Source organism: Phocoena phocoena, chromosome 14 (assembly GCF_963924675.1).
Source record: "Phocoena phocoena chromosome 14, mPhoPho1.1, whole genome shotgun sequence".
Classification (NCBI taxonomy): Eukaryota; Metazoa; Chordata; class Mammalia; order Artiodactyla; family Phocoenidae; genus Phocoena; species Phocoena phocoena.
The window spans coordinates 31304806-31329875 of NC_089232.1; the positions used below are offsets into that span (position 1 = coordinate 31304806).

Genomic DNA, 25070 nt, shown 5'->3' on the forward strand with positions numbered 1-25070 from the left:
TACATTTCATATTTCAACCAAAAGACAAAAATGCAGTTTAACTCAAAGGCACAACAATTAAAACACAGAAAATAATGGCATCTCTCAGATGCCTTATTTCTAAATTAAACAAACAAATACACAAGTTTTGTTCCCTTCCCTCCCCCAATGCAAGCCCACAAGCTTTTGCCAAAGTCTTGAGTTTTCGATGCCGTACAGGATCTAGCATCGTGGACTTGTGAGGCGCTTGAATGTAGCAATCAAAATGCTGGCGAGGTCTAGCGAATGGCATTCGAAAGGGACCTCAAAGTGCAGGTGTATCTTTTTCAAACATGTTACAGGCTGAGCTGGCTCTTTGAACACTATCACTCTGCTTAAATTCAGGAAGCAGGCTTTAAAAATGCAAAAGGCATACAAGTTGTATTTCAGTGCAAATCTTCAGCTGGTAATTGGAAAAGATTCCAACAATTAAAAAAAAAAATCCTTTGTGTCACCTGCCCCTCCCCCCACCCAAACCTGAAATGGAGAGAAAAACAGACCAAAACAAAAACAGAAGAATTACAGATGACTTTGGAATCACTTAGGAATCACTACTTCCAATTAAAAAATTTTAATACATTAAGAAATCAATAAAAAGAAAAAATAAACACAAAAGTAATCTTTGTTTCGACTGTTCTTCATGTCCAGAATGAGCTTCTGTGAGGAGTGCGTTTGAACTTTTAGTCGTGGGCAAGGAAGAGGTGCTGAGGAGGTGAGTCTGGGGCCGGGGAGACCACAGGCCAGCGGGGGGCACAGGCGCCGCCGCTACTGGTTCAGCCAGGGAGCCCTTAAGTTGCAGTGCGGCTGTGGATTCAGGAATGTTCTCATCACTTTGTGACACACGCTCTGTTTCAGCGTCACAGGTTTTACAAATGGTTTGAATTCAATGAAAAAGATTCACCAGAGGCTGAAAGCGTCGAGACCTCAAAACTATGAATGCAAAAGTATTAAGGGGAAATGAACCAATTCTGTAGATACCTACATACAAAGTTTCTAGAACATCTATAAAAGCACAGTCATAAGAATTTATTTTCCATTACATTAGTTTATATAAAATGAATAAATAGTATTTATAGATTTAATGTGTCTTATGTACATATACATGTGCTCTGTTTTAGCTTAAATAAAATTGCTACAAAGTGGGAGACCACTTAAGGGAGAAATCATAACCAAAAAGAAAAATCAGCCTTTTAAACTATTAACCCAAAAGCCTCCATAAAGAAGTTTCTGGGTGTGTCCAAAAATAATCAGTAAGGAGAGGAATTGTAGTAACACTGTACCATCCCCTCCCGTTCACCTGCAACAGAGAGTAGAAATGTAGACTTCTCCTTTCACTGATGATGGACACTAGCTCAGCTAGTGCCAAAGCTCAGTTATTGCTGCAAGTTAAACAGCAAAATAGATTAGAATTGGACCAAGTGTCACTTATTTGGGGAAAAAACCAAAAAACAAAAACAAAACAAAAGAGGCATAATCAGTTTGTGTTAAGTGGGAAATGGAGATCTCATTTATCTCTGAGGTAGGAAAAAAAAATGTTCCAGAGACAAGGAGCATAACCGACTTGGAGGGGAAATGTGCCTTGGGAGAGCAGGACCCAGCACGGTCCCAAGGACAGTGCACAAAAATAGACTGTACCGTTCTGTTCGTGAGAACAAATGATGTTGGAACTTTTATAAGCTGTGCTACCCCAAAGACGTGCTCGCAAGGGGTCCGTTTGAGAGTGAGAAATACTGCGGCCATCCACACGCGGGTCGGGGGCGTTGGCGCGGGACGTGTGTGAAGGGTGTGTTTTCTGGAGGTATTCCTGCCTGCTCACAGGCGGTGAGGGCCATGGTTAAGCGCTCTTAAATCCCACTTTCAAAGCTTACTTTGGAGTTCTGTGATCAGGATCTCAACTTTAAAAGTTTGTTTTCTTCAGTTTCCTAAGCACAAGACACATTCGGACATTTCCGCTAGGCAGGTCACAGAGGAAGCCAGAAAACTTCAAGGAAGGTCTGGTAGACTACACGGGGACAGTAAATAAGAGGGGAAAATTGCCGAGATGTGAGTAAGTGCTTATCCCGTCTAAGAATTCTTGGGTGCTTCAAAGTGATTGGAATGTACAGTCTGTCAGAGACGAATTTTTATGGAGAGAAAGAGAGAAGCTAGAGGATGCAGTCAGAAACCCACAATCCTGGTTGGCGTCCCCCAACTTCTTAGAGGGACGAGTGGCATTCGGCTACCCCAGACTGAGCAGTAACGGGTCTGTGACGCCCTCAGGTGTCCAGGCTGCACTGACTGGCTCAGCGTGTGCCTACCCTACGCCAGCAGGTGCGGGGGCCCGCTCAACCCCATTCAAGATGGGGATCGTGGATAAAAGAAAAAGAAAAAGAAAAAGAAAAAAAAAGAAACCCACACTCCTAAGCACTTCCTTGACAACTTTTGCACAGCTGCTTTTGGTGACGGTGGAACACGGAAGCTGACGTGCGAGGGAATTGTGGGCAGGTCCGATACGCTACCTAATCGGAGCCGACGGGCGGGACCATCCGGGCGGCAGCCGAAGCGACCACGCTCTCCTAGAGTCCAAGACGCGTCTTGTGACCGTCCTGGAGCTTTCTTCTCTTGATGCTGGAGCTGGAGTAGCCCTCATCACTGCCCAGGCTCTGCATGCTTCCCCGCTCGTCCGAGTCGCTCACGCTGCTGCTGCTCCAGTCCAGGTCGCCCGTGAGATCGTCTGTGCTTTCGACGTCCACGTCGATCTCTTCTGTGGGAAGGACGAGACAGAGCGTGGTGAAGGCCTGCTTCGGAAGGGCCAAGAGACTCGGCAGGGCCCCTCCTTGGCCGCGGTGCCTAACCGCTGCAGGAGAGGACGCCTGTCCCCGCAGGCCACGCCCCTCGACTTCTCCGGGTCACGGGGGTTCTCGGCTTCCCCTCGGCTCCGCCTCTGGCAGGCGGCAGGGGGCTGGGGAGGGGCCTGAGGATGCGGGCTCGGGGGGGCTCACCCCTATCAGAGTCGGAGCGCTCCGAAGAGACCGTGGAGCCGGTGCTGTCCGTCCGTATCCTCTCGATGCCCAGCTGCTCCAGCTGCCTCTTCAGGTGTCGCTGCTCTCGCTGAAGCTGGTCTATTTGGTGAATGGCTTTTCTGTCACAGTCTTCAAGTTTCTGCAGGTCAAAGGGGGTAGTTGTTGAAGGGCACAGGCAGATTTCAAAATTGGTAATGACCCTGCACCTCCCTGCCTTGTGGGGAAATACGGCAGTTTTCCTCAGAAGCCATTTGCTGTGTCCCTTGTCAAGCTTCTTGCAGGGACAGGAAGCTGCCTGGCCGGTGACTCCTGTCTACATCTAACTTTTCCAGCATCGACAACACTTTGGAACCTGCACTGTTGCATGGCTTCCGGGGTGAGCTAACACTCTAGCGTCCAGCACCCCTCAACTGTGATAGTGGAAAGACTGTGGCAGGAACACCCAACCTGTTCTCCCTTGTCTGTTGTGACGCCCCAAACACCTACTCCCTGAGCTAGAGCACTGTGTGTGATGGGCGCTTAAGAAACAGACTTTCCTTTAGAAGTATGTTTATTCAAGTACGTGTCCCAATTACATAGGCGCTTTTTTTTTGCATCATGCCAAACCTCATGTAACTTCTGTCTGTTGGCAGGAATAATATTCCCTTTTGAAGTCCTGATTCTAAATTGTCCAAATAAGAGCTCAGAAAACACATTTCCATAGATCATTTTGTTTTTACAAATCTGTTCTCTAGCTTCCCAGATAATTCTTCAGATAATTCTGAAGATTGTGTAACTGTGGTTGTTTTGCTCTAAACAGAGGTTCTTTTCCCTCCTACAACTGCCATGTATGCAAGGCTATCAACCATAATTCAAGTGACACGTGTCCAGCTATGACTCTGACTATAAAAACATGCTAAACAGTGATTTTGGCTGTGGCTCTCAGGAGTTACCCTTTGCTATTCCAGCCATATACTGAGTGCTGACTCTGTTTCAGACCCTCCAGGAGGTGCTAGAAATACAAGGTGAACACAAAGATCTGGTCCCCTCCCTTGTCCATACTCTAACAGTATGGACAGAGACAACCAAATAGCCACACAAGCCATGGTCAGGTGTCAACTGTGATAAGTGCTAAGAGAGAGAGATCCAGTAATAATAAGGACCATCTGTCACAGGAAGGAGGTGACCTAGTCAGGGAAGGTTTCCCCGCACGGTGATACCTGTGCTGAGGTCTGAAGGATGACAAGAAGTTAACTAGGTGAAGAACAGAGGGGAAAGAGTACCAAGCAGAGGGAACAGCATGTACAAAGGCCCTGTGGTGAGAGAGCCTGACAAGTGCAAGGGACTGAAAGAAGGGCTGAGGCAGAGAGGGGAGCCTCTGGCACAAGCTGCTGCTGCAAAGGCAGGGGAAGGCCGGGTCGGGCAGGCCTGGTCATACAGTGTGTCCTGAGCCACGGAAGACTTTTTTTTTTTTTTTTTTTTTTTTTTTGCGGTACATGGCCTCTCACTGCTGTGGCCTCTTCCGTTGTGGAGCACAGGCTCCAGACGCGCAGGCTCAGCGGCCATGGCTCACGGGCCCAGCCGCTCCGCAGCATGTGGGATCTTCCCGGACCGGGGCATGAACCCATGTCCCCTGCATCGGCAGGCGGACTCTCAACCACTGCGCCACCAGGGAAGCCCAACGGAAGACTTTTAAATGTGGTGACATGTTGATTTGATCTCTGGCAGGATTGCTCTTGGGAAGCCTGGAGATTAGCTTGGAAGAGGCCTCTGAGGAGTTTACTACAGTACATGATGGACTTTATGGAAATACAGCAGGCTGTGACATATGTAAGTCTTGGAGACACGTGGCTAAGGAGTAAGATGATCATCAGCAGCAAGGATGACCCTGAGTTTCTGGCCTGTACATGAGATGGACAGTTGGATGGACAATTTAACTTCTGGCGCACAGGGGTGAGAACTACTCAGTTTTGTTCTGGACATGTTGAGTCTGTGAGTCATCCAAGACATTGACTTGGTTGGAGTTGGAGGAGTTCAGAGGAGAGAACTGTCCTGGAGACAGACATCTGCTGTCCCTCATAACAACAAACAAACCCTCCTTGGGCAGGTAAAGACAAAAAGGCATCCCAGGATGCACTTACCTTTATGTGCAATTTGGCTTTTGTTAATAAACTCAGTGTAGTGTGTCGATTTGATTCTGGACCAAGTGGCACCAGCCCCTTCAACTTTTCCAGGCATAAGCGAAGGTGGGCCCGTCTACAAAAACAAGATCATAGTAGCATTGGAGACTTTCAAAGCCAGCCAGAAGTCACCCAGGAGAACAAGCTCAAACAGAATATGAAGTCGCCCAGCCCAGTGATGGCAAATGCCACCAGTGACTTCCAGCCAAGTGGACATCTTTTGAAATTATACAACTCTGGTAAAAACCAAGGAAAAGCAAAATCCATGGTTTTCTAAAGTTAAGTCTATAATATGTATGAAGGGGTAGAGACTCATATCTACTATTATTAAGCACATGAATCAGGTTATCTCCAGGTTTCTGGGTTATGATGTGACCTACAGAACATCCAAGTTCAGAAAGTAATGACATGCCAGTGAGAGAATCCTTTGAACCCATACTGTTCTTTCCCCTTCCACGACCACTAAATCACTACAACTATATCTTGCTGTATATAATATTTACCCATGTGAACGACAAATGTATATGGTTATTCATTACAACTTTATTTGTAATAGCAAAGATTAAAACAACCCAACTCATCATCAATAGGGAACTGATCAAATAAAGTATGGTATATCCATACAGTGGAGTACTACGCACCTATGAAAGAGAATGAAAATGTACTCTACGTACTATGAGGAAAGAACGTTCAGATATACTGTTAAGTAAAGAAAAGCCAGATACCAAACTGTGCATACAACATGCTACATCTCTGGGTACAAGTGGAGGAAAAATAATTATCTAAAGGCATGTTTTCTTGTATAACATAAAGAAAGCTTGGAATGATACATAAGAAACTAGTAACAGTGGCTGGGCAGAAAGGAGTCAGGGGCTAGTCAAACAGGGACAAGGTAAGGGGGGGAGTTTTTACTGAATAATTTGTTACACTTTTTCATCCTTCAACCATTCAAAAAGTTAGATGCATTTTTTAGAAACAAGGAAAATGCCCATCAGTGGTATTGCTATACTAACAAGCATGCTGACAGCTGGAGAGAACCACCAACAGGTCTTGCAGTGTGGCAGAATGTGGCAGAAGCACAAGAGTCCCTAAAATTTTGGAAATTAATACTTCACTGAAACCTCGGTTTAGGCTTTATCCTAGAGGCTAGCAGATTCCGTGAATGTGAGAAACAGCCAAGATTCAGAGTTTTTGCTTCAGCCCACCACCTCCTTCAAGTCTTCACAGGCCATTCCAGTCCACAGTGCTTCCTCCATTTTCTGAGTACGTATTAGTTTATCCTATTCATTGGGAAATTCACTGTTCTGCCTGCCTTTTTTGGTATTTGTGACTTAACCATTCATTGCCAGCTCCTTAGAAAGATGGGGCCGCAACTTAACCATTGCTGGGTTGCCTTGGTGCCTTCCCCTCCCATCGGCTTAATGCACGCTTGCCGCGTGGTTGGTGTCGTCTATTCCACTAGACTCCAAGCTTCTCGGGGCAGAGTCCATCTCTGCTATGTCTCTGAGCCTTCAGTAGTGCTCAGGGTCCTGGGGTTTTAGGTACATGTCCACTGCCCGTCCTCACGGCAACCTGGAGAAGAGGTCCTGGGAGCCTGAGAGGCTATCCTCCAGCTGAACTGGAAGACAACTGGAAAGCTCAGTTTGCCCCTTTTTCCCTCTTAAAAATTTCACCGTATTAACAAAGGTTGGGATCGAAAGAAGAAAACTGCTTCAGAAAGCTCAAATACAGGCCAGTATGCCTGATATTGACCAAGGCAGTCAATTCACACCCTTCACATCAAGACTTCAGGAGGTTCCCCCAAGGCAGATCCAACAAGTGGTTCTGAGCTCTCACCTCACCTGCTTCTGAGCCTCCTTCCTCTTCTGGCTCTTGAGGTTGTCCTAGGCTCTCCAAGGTCCCCTAAGCCCTGGCAAGCTAGAGAAGTCCAGCATTCACTCCTGAGCTAGGAAGAGGTAGCGGTACAAGAGCCTTACTATTTTACAAGACTTCCGCTTGCTCTGAAAACCTGCCCACATGGAATGGCCACCAGCAAAGAGTCACATTAGAGGTTTGCTCCTCCAACTACCACATGAGGAGAAAAAAACAAAAACAGAATTTGTGTATAAAAGGTACTTGTTCACCTTGGATAATATTCTTCACAAAGAGCCATGAAAATAGATCATGTTATTAGAAACACCATGAGAATGTATGATTAGTCACATATAGTTATTCTCACTACAAAGTTTACAGACTGTCAAGTTTTAAAAAAAGTTCAAAAATTAAAATTAGATTTAGACATTTTTCAGCCTGCTCATTGCAAAGACTACATGATTCAGAACAGTGTCATATTAGTCCTTTTATGATGTGGGTTTATCTACAGATATGAGTATGTAAATTTTTAAGGAAGTTTGTCTACTGATAAAAATAATAAAGTCATCTTTCCATGCGTCGTCATTCCTAGTTACTCAGGGAGTCTAGCCCAGAAAGTACAATTTTCACTACCCAAATGTGGGTTTCCAAAGAACACTCCCAGTTGTGAAACTTGAAATAAGCCATTTGACTACTTCAAGTTTAGGCTAAAACATGTTCATTCAGTGTTTTCTGACCCAGTTTTATGGAAATAGGAGCACAGTGCTTTCTGGATTCTCGTAGAGATTCAAAGCCAACTTGTATCTTTGGCAGTGCCTGCCTCACCGCTCCAGCCTGATGCCTGCCCTGCCCGCCTGCCGCCTACCTGCAGACACATCCCCGGGCTGGTGCCTGGGCCACCCCCAGGGGAGGGATGAGGTATGTGAAGCAGGCTCAGTTCCATGATATGATAGTGAAATTCAATTCCTGAACCAGACAAAAAAGCAAACAGACCCCTCTGTAGCAGCTCCCACTGAGGGGCCTCAAGCCTGAGACACACTCCGCCCCCCTCCACCCCACGCCGGGATCCGGAATCCTTCAGCCAGCCGTGAGCACCCATGGAGTGCCCAGGTCCCAAACAAGTAGAACAAGCTCCTGTCTCAGCTCTCTGTCCTCAGTCCCGACCACGCCCGTGCCCAGGGCTCTGGCCTTCTAGAAGGAGCCTGCTGTCCCACTGTGAACCAGGCCTAACCCCTCTTTCAGGAACTAGCAGGAGGTTTTGCTACACTTCCTCAACAGGAAGCCACCTGGTACCCGCATCTGACCCCTACTTGGAGCCCCTCTCATCACATATTCAGACAGAGCTCCCCCTGTTGTCAAGAGCTGCCTCCCAGCTCCCCACTGGCAGCAGAGAAGGGCAGTCAAGTCCTGGCTTCCTCCTGCCCCAACTACCTCGTCTCTTCACGCTGATCCAATGGACTTTGACAAACCTCACCTGCTGATTCTTCAGAAATATCACTCTCCTTACTCTGAATGCGCTGATATACCTTTGGTCTCTGGTAGCACACAGAAACCAATCTTTGAGCTACAGTCAGTGATGCTCAGAATCAAGTGCGGCCTATGATAATTAAACTAGATACAAACTAGAGCTTCTCTTCAGTAAGCTTTTTATTGTTTTTTCTTTTTAGTATCTCAAATTTTATTTATTTTTGTTTTTAATTATTTTTACATTCTGAATCTGTCAGTCACTATACAACCAAATATTAGTGTAGTGACTAAGGGTAAAGGTTTGGGGTCCTGGCCTTGCCACTTATTTCCTGTGTAGCCTTGAGCAAATTACTTAACTCCACGTAGCATCCGTTTCCTTGGCAGTAGAGGGACGATGACAATGCCTCCCTGCCAGGGCTGTCATTCAGTATTAACTGAGACAGGGTATGGAAGCCCCTGACCAGGGTCTGACATGAAGTGCTCTGTATGTGGCAGCAGTCTTCTTTCAACTCTAGCTTCCTTTGAGGAAGGATAATTGCTGGGAGCAAACACAGATAATTATAACCCTATCATATTCCTTTCAAAATCAACAGGGAACTCAAGAGTATCTCACAGGGTAAATAGAGGCTATCTGGTAAAATCCAAATTCACTAAACTCTCCCTTAAAGAAAACTGACATCTTTTGTCATTAAAAGATTTAATGGAAAATCTAACCCATTTTCTATGGAAATAAAGATCTTGCTTATGCTAAAGGTATTTTTTTTTACATTTAAAAATCAGGAAGGACTTTATAATGCTAACCCAGGCTAAAGGAAAGACTCCTTTGGAGCCACCCCCATCGTGTAGAGGCAGGGCTAGAAGGGACTCCAAGGTTGGGAGGGAAGCATCTGAAGCACACCGAGATCTCTGCCTACATCTCTCTACTGTGATGGCCAAAAGAAAATAAAAATTGGGGCAAATATGTATTGACCTTGGAAATCCAAGCACATCTCTGGATGTGTTATCCATACCCAGAGAACCTAAAATATCTCACATACAATAGCAAGAAGAAAGGAGAGCATGTCTAAGAACAAACTTAAAAGAGTTTGGGGGGCTTCCCTAGTGGCGCAGTGGTTGAGAGTCCGCCTGCCGATGCAGGGGACATGGGTTTGTGCCCCGGTCCGGGAGGCTCCCACGTGCCGCGGAGCGGCTGGGCCCGTGAGCCATGGCCGCTGAACCTGCGCGTCCGGAGCCTGTGCTCCGCAACGGGAGAGGCCACAACAGTGAGAGGCCTGCATACCTCAAAAAAAAAAAAAAAAAAAAAAAAAAGAGTTTGGGAAGGATCTCTGGGAAGAAAACTATAAACCTTTGCAGAGAGACATAAGAAAATTTGAATAAATGGAAAAAACCAGCACTTTCCTAGATATGAACCCTCAAAGTAAAAATGTCAATGCTACCCAAGTTTGTCTACAAATTTAACATAATACCAAGAGAAAAAAATCCCAACCATAATCTTTTTAATGCTGGGAAATTAGTCTAAACCTCACCTAGAAGCATAACTGTGTGAGAGACCTCCAAAATTTTTGAAAAAGAAGAATGAAGAGGATTGTTTGGTACCAGTTATTAAATTGTATTATAAAGCTGCAGTAATTAAAAACAGAATATACTAATACAGGAAAAGATGGAGACAAGTCAAAGGAAGAGAAGAAAAAATTCCCAGGAACAGACTTTAGGAACAGACTTTAGGAATAGACGGAGCTAACACTGCAAATCCTTGGAGATAGCCCAGATTATTCAGAAAATGGCAGGGGAGTGGGGAGATTAACATCAAAATAAATTCCAAATATATTAAAGATTTAAAGTATATTTGGATACCTCACAGTTCTGTTGTTAGTTTTCCTTCACTCTTGTCAGCCATGAAGTACGGAAAATTAATATGCAAGTGAAGGAGGTCGTCAGTGAAGTGGGCTCTGGGCTGTTGGAGGCGCCACCCTGACCCGAGCTTTGGCACTGATGGACGGCACCGGGGCTCACCAGTGCGCTCTCAGACAATTCTGAAGGCTGCTCTTTATACCTCTGCCTCCAGACTCAAGATTTTTTTTTTTTTTTTTTTGCCATGCCACGTGGCATGCGGGATCTTAGTTCTCCGACCAGGGATCAAACCCGCACCCCCTGCAGTGGAAGCACTAAGTCTTAACCACTAGACCGCCAGGGAGGTCCCCAGACTCAAGCTTCTTTGATTTTATTCATACCTCTCTCTCTCTCAGGCCAGCAGATTTATAAATTGGGAGAAAGATGCAACAAAAAAAGTAAGATTACAGGTAGAGATTATGCTACCTGCAGACAGTGCTCCTGAATTGACTCTGTCGTCCCTGAAGTTCTTCCTGACTTGGATGCAGTCAAGACCAGGAATGGTATGAAATCAGGTGTGTGTCTGTCTGTCTTTGTCTGTATTGTGAGGGAGACACCGTTATCAGATATTACTCTTCTTTATTGAAGATGTAACTGAACTATCTCCGTCAGACTTTCACAGTGAAGTGTATGACAAAAAAGAATCAGGTTGGGGCACAGTAAACAGTATGGCAGCCGGTTAAGAGGGTAGATAAGTAATTAGGTTCGCAGGTGGAAATCTTGAAATATATGCTTGGCTCTTTCATTCATTTATTCCTCTAGCATTTCTCAAAGGATTACTACATACTGCCACCTTCCTAGGTGCTGGGGATACGATGTTGAGTAAGACCAAGTCCCTGCCTTGAAGGTAAAAGTTTAAAGGTTAAAGTTTAGCTGGAGTGATTAAACACGGAAACAAATTATTGCAGAATTATTTATATGACCTACCTTCAGACCATGACAAATATCACCTCCTACTGAGAGTTCTAGAATGGGCTCCCCTTTGCCCTCTACCAAACATATTCTTTCTTTTCCCTCATCCACATCTTGTTTGACTTAACTTCTCCATAAAGGTTTTCAAGCTTTCATAGCCTATCAGAAGCTTTTTTTTCCTTTCCAAATAGATCACATTCATTCGTTCGTTTATTTGCGTGCTGCAGACCTGCTATGTATTTAAATGTTCTGCTTCTTTCATTACCAAATAACGGAAATGACCAAGTCTTCTATTTCGTGTTAACCCACTGGAGCCTAGAAATAACAACGCACCTGCAGATGCTGACCTAAGAGCAGAATCTGATCTCTTTGGTAATTCATGTCCCTTCTCTTTGAGGAAAGCCCTACTTAATGAACATGATACACTGGACCTCACTGAGTACTAGTTTTCATTAAAATTGGGCCCAAGATTATTTCCAAAGAAGAAAAAAAGAGTTGCATAAACAATATCTGTTTCCTCTCCTACCTTTGTGTGGACACAGATTTAGCCCATTAGATAGCTTTGTAAATCCTATAGGATAACTGGAAGTTGAATAAAAATAACTTCAGATATGGGTATGTATGAGCTGTGTAGTGATTTAAAAAAAAAAGGATATTTAGTATAGACTAAGAAGAAACAAATCTTAATGGGTCAAAAAATTACTCCCTAAAAGTGATTATAGGTCACAGAGATCATAACCTTCTCCAGATTTTGGGTTGAGAACAAAGCCTTACTGGGTTAAACAAAAAATCCAGGGGAAGACTACAAGTCACTCTCTGAGGAAGAAAAGTACTCTCCTTTTTCTAAAATGGACCCTTTAGAAATAATTGCGAAATGCATCATTATTCCCGACTTAGGCGGAACCTTGGAAGGTTTGAAGATTTCTCCTAACTGTGATCGTAATCTTTGTGAAATATACAAAGATAGTCATATGCTTACTGTATGGGAACACGGCACTCAGTAAGCAATGTGGAAACAGCAATTCATGGTGGCTACATTTTAAAGTAATAAAGTCACTTCTCTATTAAAGTATTAAATACGTAAGTACATATTTAATATTTCCTTTCTAGAGCCCAATTAAAAAAATACAAAATATAGATTATAATTAGTACTTGCTAGCTCTTTCTCACCCCTTGACTATTAGTGTCTATGACAAAAAGTCAGGGAGTGCCTCCAATGTTCCCTGTAGGGGATTGGAAATTGGTTGAATAACCAGCATGTCTCTTCTTCATGTTCTTCCAAGAGGTACCGTCCAGGAAAGATGGATTCTAGCAGTAAAAATCAGTGTGCACCTCCACACCGCCACCATAGACCACACTAATACCTATATTCTTCCTTCGTAATAACCAGGCCATGCCCTTAGCCCCATGTGGCAACAAAGCAATGTGGATTTATTACAACATCCTAGAGTGAAATCTGAATGTGGTCAAGGGCGTTCAGAAGCGGTAAGAATGGTGCAATGCACACCACAACTCAGGACCCTACCCCTTCCGATATAAGGAGTTTGGCCATTTGAAAAACAAGACCCAAGAGAAACCACTCTAGGGAACTGCAATCAATTAGAATATCTTGCCAGAAGAGACCTGACTGGAATCGTTTCTCATGACAGACCAGATGCCACTGAAATACTGTTTGACCAGATGAAAACAACAGCTTAGATCAGGCTGCTGAATCCTCCTCACAGAGCACACAAAAAAATCTTTTGTCATAGAGTCATAAGACTCTGGCAGAGGTAATCTCTCTAGACCAGCTGCCTAATTCCAGAAAGGCCTGCATATGTACCATTCCAGAAAAACGAGTGTCTATAATTAAAGGAGATACTAGAACCTTCTTTTGAAAAGGAGCCCATTCAAGCACCTGACTCCTGACCCACTGGCTGCAGCGTATATGTGTTCACTCAGCCTCCATTTGCTGAGTGGCTTATTGAAAGGCATTCAAACAAGAGGAGTTCCCAGCTAAGGAAAGGAAAGAGCAGAATTATCATCAATAAAGGACATATAACAACAACCAAAGACTAAAAGGTTTCCCACATCCCAACAATAATTAATCAGTAATTACAATGGGAAACTAGTAGCAATTTTAAAATATATACAAATAAACCCAGGAATACCTTTTACAAGAAATGTGCAAGATCTATATGGGAACATCAAAAAACTTTACTTAGAGACAGAAAAGAGATCTGAATAAATGAACACACACAACAAATCCTGGATGGAGAGCTCTAAGATGTCAACATGAACTTTTAAAGGTTAATTTATACTGGAATTATTTAATTTGGATTTTGAAAATCCCCAAAAGAATTTGGGGTATGGAGAATTGAAGGACTGACTACAAAATTCATCAGGAAAAATAAACTGGTGAAAAGAGCTAAGAACATAGTAAAATAAAAAAAGGAGGAGGGGGCTTCCCTGGTGGCGCAGTGGTTGAGAGTCCACCTGCCGACCTGCCGATGCAGGGGACACAGGTTCGTGCCCCAGTCCAGGAAGATCCCACATGCCGCGGAGCAGCTGGGCCCGTGAGCCATGGCCGCTGAGCCTGCGCGTCCGGAGCCTGTGCTCCGCAACAGGAGAGGCCACAACAGTGAGAGGCCCGCGTACCGCAAAAAAAAAAAAAGGAGGAGGAGGGAAGAATAGAGATTTGCTTTACCAGATCCTGAAGTGCATAAAACCACAATGATGAAAACAGTGTACGCTGGCACAGGAAGAGCAGGTGGGTCAGTGGAACAGAAGAACAAGTCTAGAACCAGACTTAGCCATAAGCAAGAACTCAGTATACAAGAGAGGCGGCAATTTCAGATAGTGAGAGAAGACTGATTCCGTAAGGGTAAATGACAAACTGGACAATTATATGATACATGAAGAGGCAATCTCTTTCATATATATCCTTCATATAGTAGAATCTTTTAAAAAATAAAGAAAAATATAAACTCCTCAGTAGAAAACTGGGCAAAGGTTATTTAACAGGCAATTCACAAATACACAAACCGTCAAAGATATGAAAATTATTAAACTGTGCTAGTAATACAAGAAATACAAATTAAAACAAGTTTGTGTGTTTCTGTTTGCTTTTTACTTATTAAATTCATAAAAGTCTTAAGGTAAAATATAAACTTGTAAAGGTACAAGGAAAATATGACCTATAACCCGCCTGGTGGGCAATCCAGCAGTCAACATCAAAAACCGTAACAATGTGGATACCATGAATTCCACAACTATACATTTACCCTAAGGAAAGAATTATGATGTTGGACAGAGAATTACCCATAAGGTAGTTTAAGCAAGCATCACTTATATTAGCAAAATACTGGGAAAGGGCTTCCCTGGTGGCGCAGTGGTTGACAGTCCGCCTGCTAATGCAGGGGACACAGGTTTGAGCCCTAGTCCGGGAAGATCCCACATGCCGCGGAGCAACTAAGCCCGTGCACCACAACTACTGAGCCTGCGCTCTAGAGCTGCAAGCCACAACTACTGAGCCCACGTGCTGCAACTTCTGAAACCCATGCGCCTAGAGCCGGTGCTCCGCAACAAGAAAGGCCACCGCAGTGATAAGCCCGCACACCGCAAGGAAGGGTAGCCGCCGCTCGCCACAACTACAGAAAAGCCCACGCACAGCAACAGACCCAACACAGCCAAAAATAAAAATAAATAAAATAAATAAATTTTAAAAAAATACTGGGAAGAACCTAAAATAGGGGATTGGTTATATGAGTTGTGGCACATCCATATGATGTAATACTGGGCATTCACTAAAAGTAATGTTAGAAAAGGAGATTTAACGGTATTGGAAAATGTTCATAATGCAGCTTGAAAAGAAGCAAATTATTTACTATATAATCCCATATTGATTTTTAAAAAGTATGCACAAAAGTCTAGGTGGATATAGAACTCAGCGGTTGCTACTGCTGCAAGGTCTATTACATGTAATGTTTATTTTCTTTGTGCTTTTCTGAACTTTCCAATTTTCTACACTAAACTATTTTTAAAGTTACTTTCCAAAAAACAATTGGAAAGATACATTTCAAAGTTCCATCGGTTTCCTTGGGCTGCTAGAATTAGGGATGATTTAATTTTTAGTATGATTTTCTATATTTCTCAACATTTTCTACAAGATTAGTTTTAACAAAAAAGAAAGAATGACGACACACTCACCAAGGGTGTTTCCTTAGGAGGATAGACCCACAAAATTACTTACAATGCAGAGAAGCACAGGCCAAGTGACAGACATATCTACAGTGAGACTAAATGGAGCCCTCCGCCCTGGGGGCTTGGTCTCTGTGGGCTCAGGATCCCCAGCACCTAGCACCCAGCATCTTTGGTGCTCCATGAATGCCTAGTCTATTGAATGAAAAATACTGCTGCTGCCACCAATACCAGCTCCCACCTCCACCTTTCTAGAAGTCTTTTCTTCTATCTTCCCACCAATGCCAAGATTATTAAATGGGTGGTGTTGAATATAGTATTCTCATAGTGGAGTCCTAATGCACACCAACTCTCCAGAATCTCTAACGTGCCTCAGAAAAGGTTTCTGCGTGAAAAAACTAACACAGGGATAATTAACTTCGCAATATTAAAGAGAAAAAAAATCCAATTACTGAAAGTTCTTTTCCTCAGTTGCTTTTTTGTTTTTTTGAGAGCCATGCCAATCTTTTTAAAACATGTGATGTTAAGGTAAAAAATGGCAAGGGTGTATTAGCCTTTAGCAAAGTGGTACTGTTTTATAGGATTCAGCTACTGAAACCAAGGGGACTACAAATGCAGCTTGTTCAGCAGACCACCGAACCCTAAAATCTTAAGCAGCTACACTATACGGGAGAAGAGCCCAACAATTTTAACCCTCCCTCCCCCCACCCCGGATTGCAGCAACCAGTGCTTGGTTAAATTAAGTAAATTTGAGTCCTGACTTCCTTCTCGTCTGCTCACATGCTCTAGACTAGAGAAAAAATGCTCAAGACCTTAGAAGACCAAATTCCAAAAAAAAAGGACAATAAGGAAACTAGATAACTAACCTTTCAATAAGCAAAAGTAGACTGGTCACATGCAAGCAATCTGAATTATAAGCAGCTTGCTCAGTGATGACTTCAAATCCAATTTTCTAGAAACTTTGCCTCCACAGCCTCCTGTGCAGACTGTTTCTGTGTCTTTCTCGTTAGACACACTACATTTCTCTAGGATAGAGACCATGCTGATTTAATACCCCAGTATGAACTTACTTAGTACCCAGTACTGAGCACAAGCTCTTAAGACACTGTAGGCAGAGAATAAACATTCTTCAACTGCTAAAATAAATGATAGGGACTAAGAGTCCGCATGCTGCAACTAAGACCCGGCGCAGCGAAAATACATACATAAATAAATATTTTTTTAAAAAATGATAAAATCGACATCCTGTGGTATTCCTGCAGAGGTAAAAGGCTCAAAGCTGTAGTAAGCCTAAGAGCCCTTACCTGAAGGGATGAAATTTTAATAATAAAAATAAATGCCTAAAAAAAAATGCCTAGGGGGAGGAGAACTAGAAGACTTTTCAGCAGAAATAGTCCCAGTTTACCCAGTTCACCCCAGAGGCAGGAAGATGGGAGAGAATCTAAAGATGAGAAAGAGAAGCCACATCTGAAGACAGAAAGACTACCTTTCTGTCTTCAGAAGAGATACTTTGGAGTTTCCAGTTCATGATACGTAAATCCCTAATGCATAAAGACGCTCTGATTTCAAACATGGTCAGTCACAATCACAAAGAAATGGAAAGGGGAGAAGAAGGATGGGGAGAAGCACATGTGCGAGGCACACTCACCTTGCATCCATCTCTCTCACACATGCTCGCGTGCATGCACACACACACACACACACACACACACACACACACACACACACACATACACACACAGTGGAGTGATGCTAGATCTTTGCCCTGTTCCAAGATTTTCCTTCCTAGTCAGGGCCTGGTCTGCCCTTTCACTGATGAAACATGTCATTCACATCCTGACTATCAGAGTCAGGCTCCCTCTTCAAAGAGGGTTTGCATGAAATAACCACATAAGAACCATCATTACATATCATCTTCTTCATGCAGGCCACCAAGAAAGCCACTCAATCTGGATGGGTTGCCTGTACTTCAAACTGATGGGAGCTCAGAGACCAGAATGAGGCTTGTTAAATGGTTTGGAACCCTGGCTGCATATGAGAATCACCGGGGAAGTTTTTATAAAAAAATACTAGCGCAGACTCTCAACCCAAGCCAATTAAATCAGAATTGCTAGGGATGAGGTCTGAGCATTGGTGTTTTTTGGGTTTTTTTTCCCCTAAAGCTTAACAAAGAATTATTAATTTTTTTTCAGCATGGTAAAAGCAAGTGGTTATGTCTTTTTTTTTTTTTAATCTTTACTAGAGATAGAAGAAAATGTGCTTTAAAAGACTCCACAGAGAGGGGTGGTTTTGACTGTACAAGATTGGAAAAATATTGATAATTGTGGAAGCTGGGTGATGGATACATAGGAATTGATTACATTATTCACTTTACTTTTGTATATTTGAAAAGTTCTATAACAAAAAGTTATTTTATAAAATCAGCAGAGGGACTTCCCTGGTGGCACAGTAGTTAAGAATCCGCCTGCCAATTCAGGGTACGCGGGTTCGATCCCTGGTCTGGGAAGATTCCACATGCCGCGGAGCAACTAAGCCCATGTGCCACAACTACTGAGCCTGTGCTATAGAGCCTGCAAGCCACAACTACTGAGCCTACGTGCCACAACTACTGAAGCCTGCACACCTAGAGCTCGTGCTCTGCAACAAGAGAAGCCACCGCAATGAGAAGCCCATGCACCACAACGAAGAGTAACCCCTGCTCGCTGTACTAGAGAAAGCCTGAGCGCAGCAATGAAGACCCAACGCAGCCAAAAAAAAAAAAGGCATCCGCAAGAGACAAAAAATAAATCAGTAGAAATAAAAATTTGTTCTCTTACCCCCAAGTATATGAGTGTATGTGTATAATGTATTTCATATAAAAATATTTAAAAACATTAAAATAAAAGCTTTGCAAGTGATTCTAATGTGCAACCAGAGTTGAGAATGACTAGGCTATGTCATTGGAAAAATAAAGATTTAAATAAGCAGTAAGAGGGGACCTAGGTGAGAGACAAACTCCAGCTTGTGGCAAGATGGAGCCCGGTGAGGGTGGCCGGCCTCGTCTCAGTGCCTCACCATCTCCAGTTTCTGCTGTGCATACATTTTCCTGACTTTTGAGAATCTTTATTCACAAGTGAACTGTAAATACACATACACACATATGTATGTGTATGTGTATCTATATCTATATGGATCTATATCTATAGATCTGTGTGTGCATGATTTAAGACAGCGCTACCAATTATATTCAGTAGCATGTAATTTTTGAAAAACACTATTTGTAGGAACACTGCCTCTGACCTAAAACGCTTTGGCCTTAGAATAGTCACACAGAAACGCATTGCTCGGGAAGAGGAGGCTGCGGGGGCTGAGGATTGGGGGTGTTGTCTTTGGGTCTATCTAAGTGATGTATGAGCAGTGCTGATTAGAGGACCCTGAGTAAACTCTTGTATCGGGTGCTAAGTGTGGGAAATTAAGAGCCACAACTAAGTCTCAACTTAATGAAAAAAGAATACATCAAAACTCCCCCCATCCCACCCCCAGAACCCGCAACTCACCTATTCTTCTCCATTTCATTGTGAGTCGATCTGAAAGAGGGAACAATAAAAGTAAGATTATTCTTGTCTTAAAGGACTACTCCAACACCAACACAATTATTTAAACTGCTTTCTCTCCCAAGTTGGTAGGAGAGAAAACAGAGAAAGGGCTCTACTAAAGAAATTAGTCCCTTTGGGGAATTAGATAAATGTAAAGATCTAAAACAGAGTTCAAGGAGAAGTGACAAACTAAGAGGCAGGCATTCCCTAGTGGAAAAGTAGTCCATTTTAAGAAAGGAAATAAGAGGGTTCTATTCACACAAAGAGGAGAACAGCCGCACACTGCTATGTGAATTTGGGCTGTATAACACCGCAAAGCTCTCTTCAGGCCGAGTGTGCAGCAGTGGAGATGGGGGACCCCACCCCAGCCCTGCAGCCTCAAGGTGTGCTGTACACCAAAATTGTATGCTAAGTTGTTTGACTATAGGATACAGTTTAAAATGGATAAAAATAACCCTTCTTCGCTCAATCTTTCTATTTCCTGAAGTTATTTTATCATGTACAACCTCCTGAAAGATGCTACTGTTGAAGAGCTACCAAATTATTTCAGGAAGAGGCTTCCAAGACTCAGCTCAACGGAAAGACGATAGGCTAGTTAAGGCAGCACTTTGGGTGGAATCTCAAGTCCAGCTTTGCCACCGACTGGTACTGTGAAAGAAATAAAATTCCTTACCATCCTGTCCTCGGTTAACCCCCCTGTAAAATGGAAATAAAAATGATTGCCAGTTGTCTACTGAACAAGCATGGATCAATGAGGTAGCAACTGTAAAAGTGATTAGAGAGTCTTGGATGAAAGCGGAGGTGTATGTGAAATCATACTCTTAGTGTGTTTATAGCTGACCCTGAAATATAAGGTCTGGTCTAAGGATTTATGGACAGGTTTCCACAGAAGTCATAAGAAATCAGTCAATGTGGCTATTGTCCTTCTCATACAACTCATGCCTAACTAGTTATAGATAAACTTGAGGAACGTCCCAGCATTATAAAGGAGCTGAATCTTGACTTTACTTATGGAAATTCTCTGGACCCTAATCAGTTCAGGAGAGATGACACCCTGGCTCAGGTCGAGAATTCTGTGGGGCCATAAATGGAACCTTACTGGGCCTAGGAGATAAATTCTCCCAGTAATCATAGAGGAACACTACCTCTGTGAACGCTCAGCCACTCATTTACATCAAGAGGCACCACCACCAAGTTCACTCACACCAGAGACTGGGGGTGGGGTGTGTGGGGGGTAGTCTTGAATGGGAAATTTCCAACCCAGCACTAAACTTCTCTTCCACAAGGCTTCTGGGGTGCCAATTTTTATTCATGAGGAAAAACAAATAATAAGATAATGACAGTATTTTCAATTTTAGAGTATTTGTTTTCTAGATAAAGGACATGGGAACCTTAAAACTGGTTGACTTAAAAGCTTTAAATTGATTCACTTGGTTATCCTTCAGTGTTCTTCAGTTATATTTTTCTGATGGTATACTTCCTGCAATGGCCATCAGGATATCACAGTTAACAAGAGTCTGGCCTGCAACTGCAAACGTTTGGCTTTAAAGCACGTGGCATTCTGGTTTTAACAGGGAATAACAAGTTCAAAGCCTGACAGATTTTTTAAATGGATGAAAGTGTATGATGAAAGCTGGTCAAGATTTCCCTGTTTAACTGCAGACAAGGACCATTCTGGGAAGGTGGTGGAGGAGAGAAGGGTGGATATTTGAAAAGAGCATGGTCTCTGATTATAAAAAAATTGTAGCACACAGGGCACCCTTACCCAAAATTTCTGGATTCTCTGAAGATACGTATAAAAAAATTCAGAATCCCCAAGATAATCTTTTAAACAAATTCCATAAGCAGCATAACTCCTTCCGAACTTTGAACAGAGCTTTGGAAACTACAGATCTTATCTGATTACTTAAGAGTGTAGAACATATGGTGATTTCTACAAGCGGACTTATACCTAATGGCTAGGGCATTACTGAAGTACATTTGGTTTAGTGAAACTGAATTCTTCTTTAATAAAAAGCAGGCCGTTCAAAAAATGACCAGTTAAGAGACTGCCCGCCAACTCTGTTGATGGGAAAACATTTATATTTTAAATTAAAGCATTATAAGAATATACAGATACTTTGTGTCAAAATCATCTTCCTTGTGTCAAAATCATTTTCCATGTGATTACTGAAAAGATTTGATAACTCTGAAATCACTGAAAAAGGTCAAATGTCACCATTTAAAAATATATTCTAACAAAAAGATAACTAAGCCAAACCAGTCCTTGGTTTAAAAAAGACTCACCCTGTCAAGTCAGCTATATGGCCACTGTCTCATAAAAGTTCAACAAGTGCTGAACTTCCTCTTTCACATTAGTGCCAATGCCTGCTTTACCAATTTAACAAAACATACTTTTAAAAACTCTGGATTTCAATTCTAAATATTTAGTAACTGATTTCAAAAATCAGTAGGAAAGAAAAAAAAAAAAGATTCCATCTCCCTGCAGTTCTCTGGATGATTCCAAGACAATCAATATTCACAATTTCATTTGTTTTTGTTCTTTAAACAAGCAACTAGAGAAACTTAAGCCCTCTGCATTTTCATTTCCCAAGAAGTTTGATATGTAGCTAAATCTTATTTTTTATTGTCCAAGGAAAAGTACACCCCCCAGACACTACAAGCAAAGAGCCCAGCATTTCAACCTGAATTAACAAGAATAAACTGTTACCAATGGTTATGTAAACCAGCAGTAATCTTTCTATAGCCCTTACCTCAGTTCAAAATCCTGACCATATATGGCCTTGGATATAAGTCTAATTCAAATCAAGGGGTCAAACTGCATTCTCTGGGGAGATGTCTCACTGCTCAGGTAAGGGTCATTCTGAACAGGTCATGAAGGAAGTGAGTACATTTAAACAAAACAACCTGCTCTTGCTTCATATGTTTGCTTGGTGCCATCTTCAGGTTTAATCATGGTCTCTCAGAAATCCTTGCACCACTTAAGTTATTGCACAAATTCATTATTAGTCAAGAGTACGGACAACGGTGATAGCCTCCGGTCTCTAACCATGGAAAGCAAACCAAACCCATTGACAGAAATAACAGAGTTCTTCCCCAAATCCGGAGTTGCAGCCATTTCCCCAGAAATAAAGCTGGATATTAAAGAGAAGAGAAAGAAGCTATTTCCTGAATTGAAATTCTCAACTATCATTATTTTTCTTTCCTAATCAACTTTGGGGCCAAGCTACTTCTCTTCAACAACATCCCCTTCTTTTCCTCACCACTGAACATCCCCTCAACAACTTTCCCGTGAAACTTAGAAAAAAATGAAACTCAGAAAAAAACAGAGTGCTAAGGATTAAGCTTAGAAAAAAACAGAGTGAAAACTTTGAAAAAAATAGAGTGAAACTTAGAAAAAAATAGAATGCTAAGGATTAAGCCTTGACTATTAATGTGAGCAATTCCTCTCAAATCATGAGTGGACAAGGATAAAAGTAACAAATGAGCTACACTTATCCAGAAAAATAAACCAAAAGGCTTCAACGTTCTTCCAAAAAAGTTTTTAAAAATACTGTAACAAAAAGCAACACATAAATTGTTGTATACCATTGCATAATACAAGTCAGCATTAACCTTCTTCTTAAAGGCTGTCAGTACTCATGCACAGTTTTACTTGTTACCACCTTCAGATAATGTTAAAGGTGGGAGGGAAATTTACAAATTTCAAGAACTACCAGGTAACTAATTAACAGATCCATCCTTCATGTGCCTTCCTATTCAAGAGCTCGGCACATATGTGCTGTTCACTCATATCCTGTGGTTCTTCCAGTGCTAAGGACAATGGGGTGAATCAAGGACAGAAGAGGCAGCAAGGACAAGGGAGTTTAAAGTTTAAGTGGGAAACCTCTGGCTTTTAGTAGTCTGTATTATGCCACAGACGCTAACCAAATACAGTTTACTCGCAGGGAATTTTCATGAGAATGGGAGACAGATAAGGATTCTAAATCAGTGTTGAAAATGTCAATGTTTTTAATTTACTGGAATAAAAGGTATAATTGAATGAGTCTAATAAAAGCAGATTTCCCAGCTAACATATATTAAGGGCAAAGAGGGGAAAAAAAGGGTGCAGTAGCATTAGTGGAGTACTCAACATGTACCAAGAAGTACATTCAGGGTTTTAGTATGTGATTTCATTGACCATTAACCAGTATTTACTTCCCAGTGAAATTTACACATTTCAAGAACTACAAGGCTAACATAAAAGCGTTGTGGCATATTAATATTTTAATATTATATGTTCCTGCATCACCAAAAAGGCAGGTTTTAGCCTCAGTCGTTCCTCTTTGCTGTTATAAATAGAGTGACAAATTAGATTATCAGACACATAACTGTATGTAATTTACATGTCAAATATGAAATCCTATCACCTATGCCAAGTCAAATACTTTAACATGTTTATAAAATCTTTACTAGGAAAAGTAAAAAGTGGATAATGTCCAGTATTTTCAATTATAGAAAACTTGCCCTGAATCTGCAACTTCTGAAGGCAAAATATTGTCACTGTTGCTAATCTCACTTGAAGTTTCCACCACAGGTTTTTGTTCCAAAAGGGAAGAAAAGCAAAATTAAGTTTTTAAAAAAGTTCATAAAGAAATAGAAAACATTTCCATTTCTCTCTTCTTTTCAGTCCCCTCAACCCAAATAGAAGGGCTTCCTCCAACGCCGTAAGACCATGTGTACATTACTGAATCATGATCGCCACTTCATTTACATGATTATAACCCTGTTATAATCACAACAGGCAACGTCCATTCTGCAGTTTGTATCATCTACAGTATAACCTAAAAGAGAAAGGGAAATATTTACCAAATTACCTGCTACTGCTGTTATTCTTCTTGGATTTGCTCCTCCGTTTTAAGGCATCTCTGTCCTTGTTATTGTATGGTAACATGGAGGCATAACCATGTTCAGCTTCTAGAAAACCGGAGGATCCAGTTAATGAATGAGCCCCGAACATTCAACACTCTCTCCCCTCCACAGTATTTCCTTTTTAAGATTGATTTATTTTTCATTAAAAGAAGATTGTGGAAATAATTAAACGGAGCAAGATGGAATTCTTAGAACAATGATTGGTTTTTTTTTTTAATTGAGTGAATATCCTCAGTGAGGAGCAGGTGTAAGGAGCATTCCAGCTGCTCATTGTTGAGAAAGACATTAAGTCTCCTGCAGCCTGGGTTTCCCACTGGCAACGTCCAGCAGGTTGGTGTGTATTAAGTGGGACCAGCCTCAGGCGAAGGTGCGGGGCAAACACCGGGAGCCAGAGCCCGGGAGGGACGGTGGGGGGCAGGGGAGGCGCTGCTCCTCCGTCTGCGAGACCCGGCGCCAGGCCCACTTGGGGGCCGGCCGGGACGAGCCCCAGTGAGGTAAACCAAGGGCCTGGCTGAGGGGGCCCCGGGCCCCCCACTCGCGACGGGGTGCGGAGCGGGCGGCGCTCCGGACCCCGGGGCAGCGGTCCCTTTTCCACCCCCATTCATTGCCTTTGGGGCAGCGGCGGCCTCCCTTCGGACCGCGCGTGGGGAGAGCTGGAGGGGTTGGGAGCGCTCGAGGTCGCGCTCTCAGCTCCTCCAACTACCCCCGGAGCAGCTGGGCACCCGGACCTGCGGCTGGGCCCCTCAGAGCCCCCAGTCCCCGCTCGGGCCGGACTCCTCCCGTCCCCGTGCACCTCTCTCCCGCCGCTCCAGGTAGTCGGCCGCCTCCAGCAGCATCTGGATGTTCATCCGAACCGCCGCCGCCATTCTGCACCGGGGTCCGGAGCCACTGGACCAACCCCCACTGCCCACGGGCTCGCCGCCGCTGCCGCCGGACACCCACGCCCCGCTGTGGACCACGCAGAGCAGGGCTGAGAGAAGCTCTCTGGCGACCACGCTCGCCGGAAGGGGGAGGGGACCGGTGAGCCGAGCACCACCGACACCGTGACAGAACCCAAAGAAGAGCAGCAGCCGCCACCGCCGCGGAGTGTTTATCCCCGACTCACC

General features: G+C 43.1%; 1 protein-coding gene across 3 annotated transcripts; it reads right to left on the bottom strand.

Annotated features, from left to right (window-relative positions):
- Positions 1–1024: 1024 nt before the first annotated feature.
- Positions 1025–25023, bottom strand: MXD1 (MAX dimerization protein 1). Of its 3 annotated transcripts, none has more exons than XM_065891270.1 (6): positions 24758–25023; positions 23910–24009; positions 19015–19044; positions 5141–5255; positions 3000–3159; positions 1025–2761 (listed from the first exon to the last, which is right to left on the bottom strand). In XM_065891270.1, the coding sequence occupies exons 1-6, from the start codon at positions 24828–24830 to the stop codon at positions 2574–2576; spliced, it is 666 nt and encodes a 221-aa protein (XP_065747342.1). In that variant the 5' UTR covers positions 24831–25023; the 3' UTR covers positions 1025–2573. The 3 variants fall into 3 exon arrangements, with proteins under 3 accessions (XP_065747342.1, XP_065747343.1, XP_065747344.1); XM_065891271.1 differs by having other exon boundaries at positions 2574–2758; positions 24758–24830; XM_065891272.1 differs by lacking the exon at positions 19015–19044 and having other exon boundaries at positions 2574–2761; positions 24758–24830.
- Between the last annotated feature and the right edge of the window lie 47 nt (positions 25024–25070).

What these genes read in the sequence shown, in the direction of transcription:
- MXD1 (XM_065891270.1), bottom strand. Translation starts at nt 24,830, where the DNA reads ATGGCGGCGGCGGTTCGGATGAACATCCAGATGCTGCTGGAGGCGGCC. An exon ending in CCTGGAGCGGCGGGAGAGAG is followed by an intron (nt 24,010 to 24,757) that starts GTGCACGGGGAC and finishes CCGGTTTTCTAG; the next exon opens with AAGCTGAACATGGTTATGCC. An exon ending in AAGCCAAATTGCACATAAAG is followed by an intron (nt 3,160 to 5,140) that starts GTAAGTGCATCC and finishes TTTGACCTGCAG; the next exon opens with AAACTTGAAGACTGTGACAG.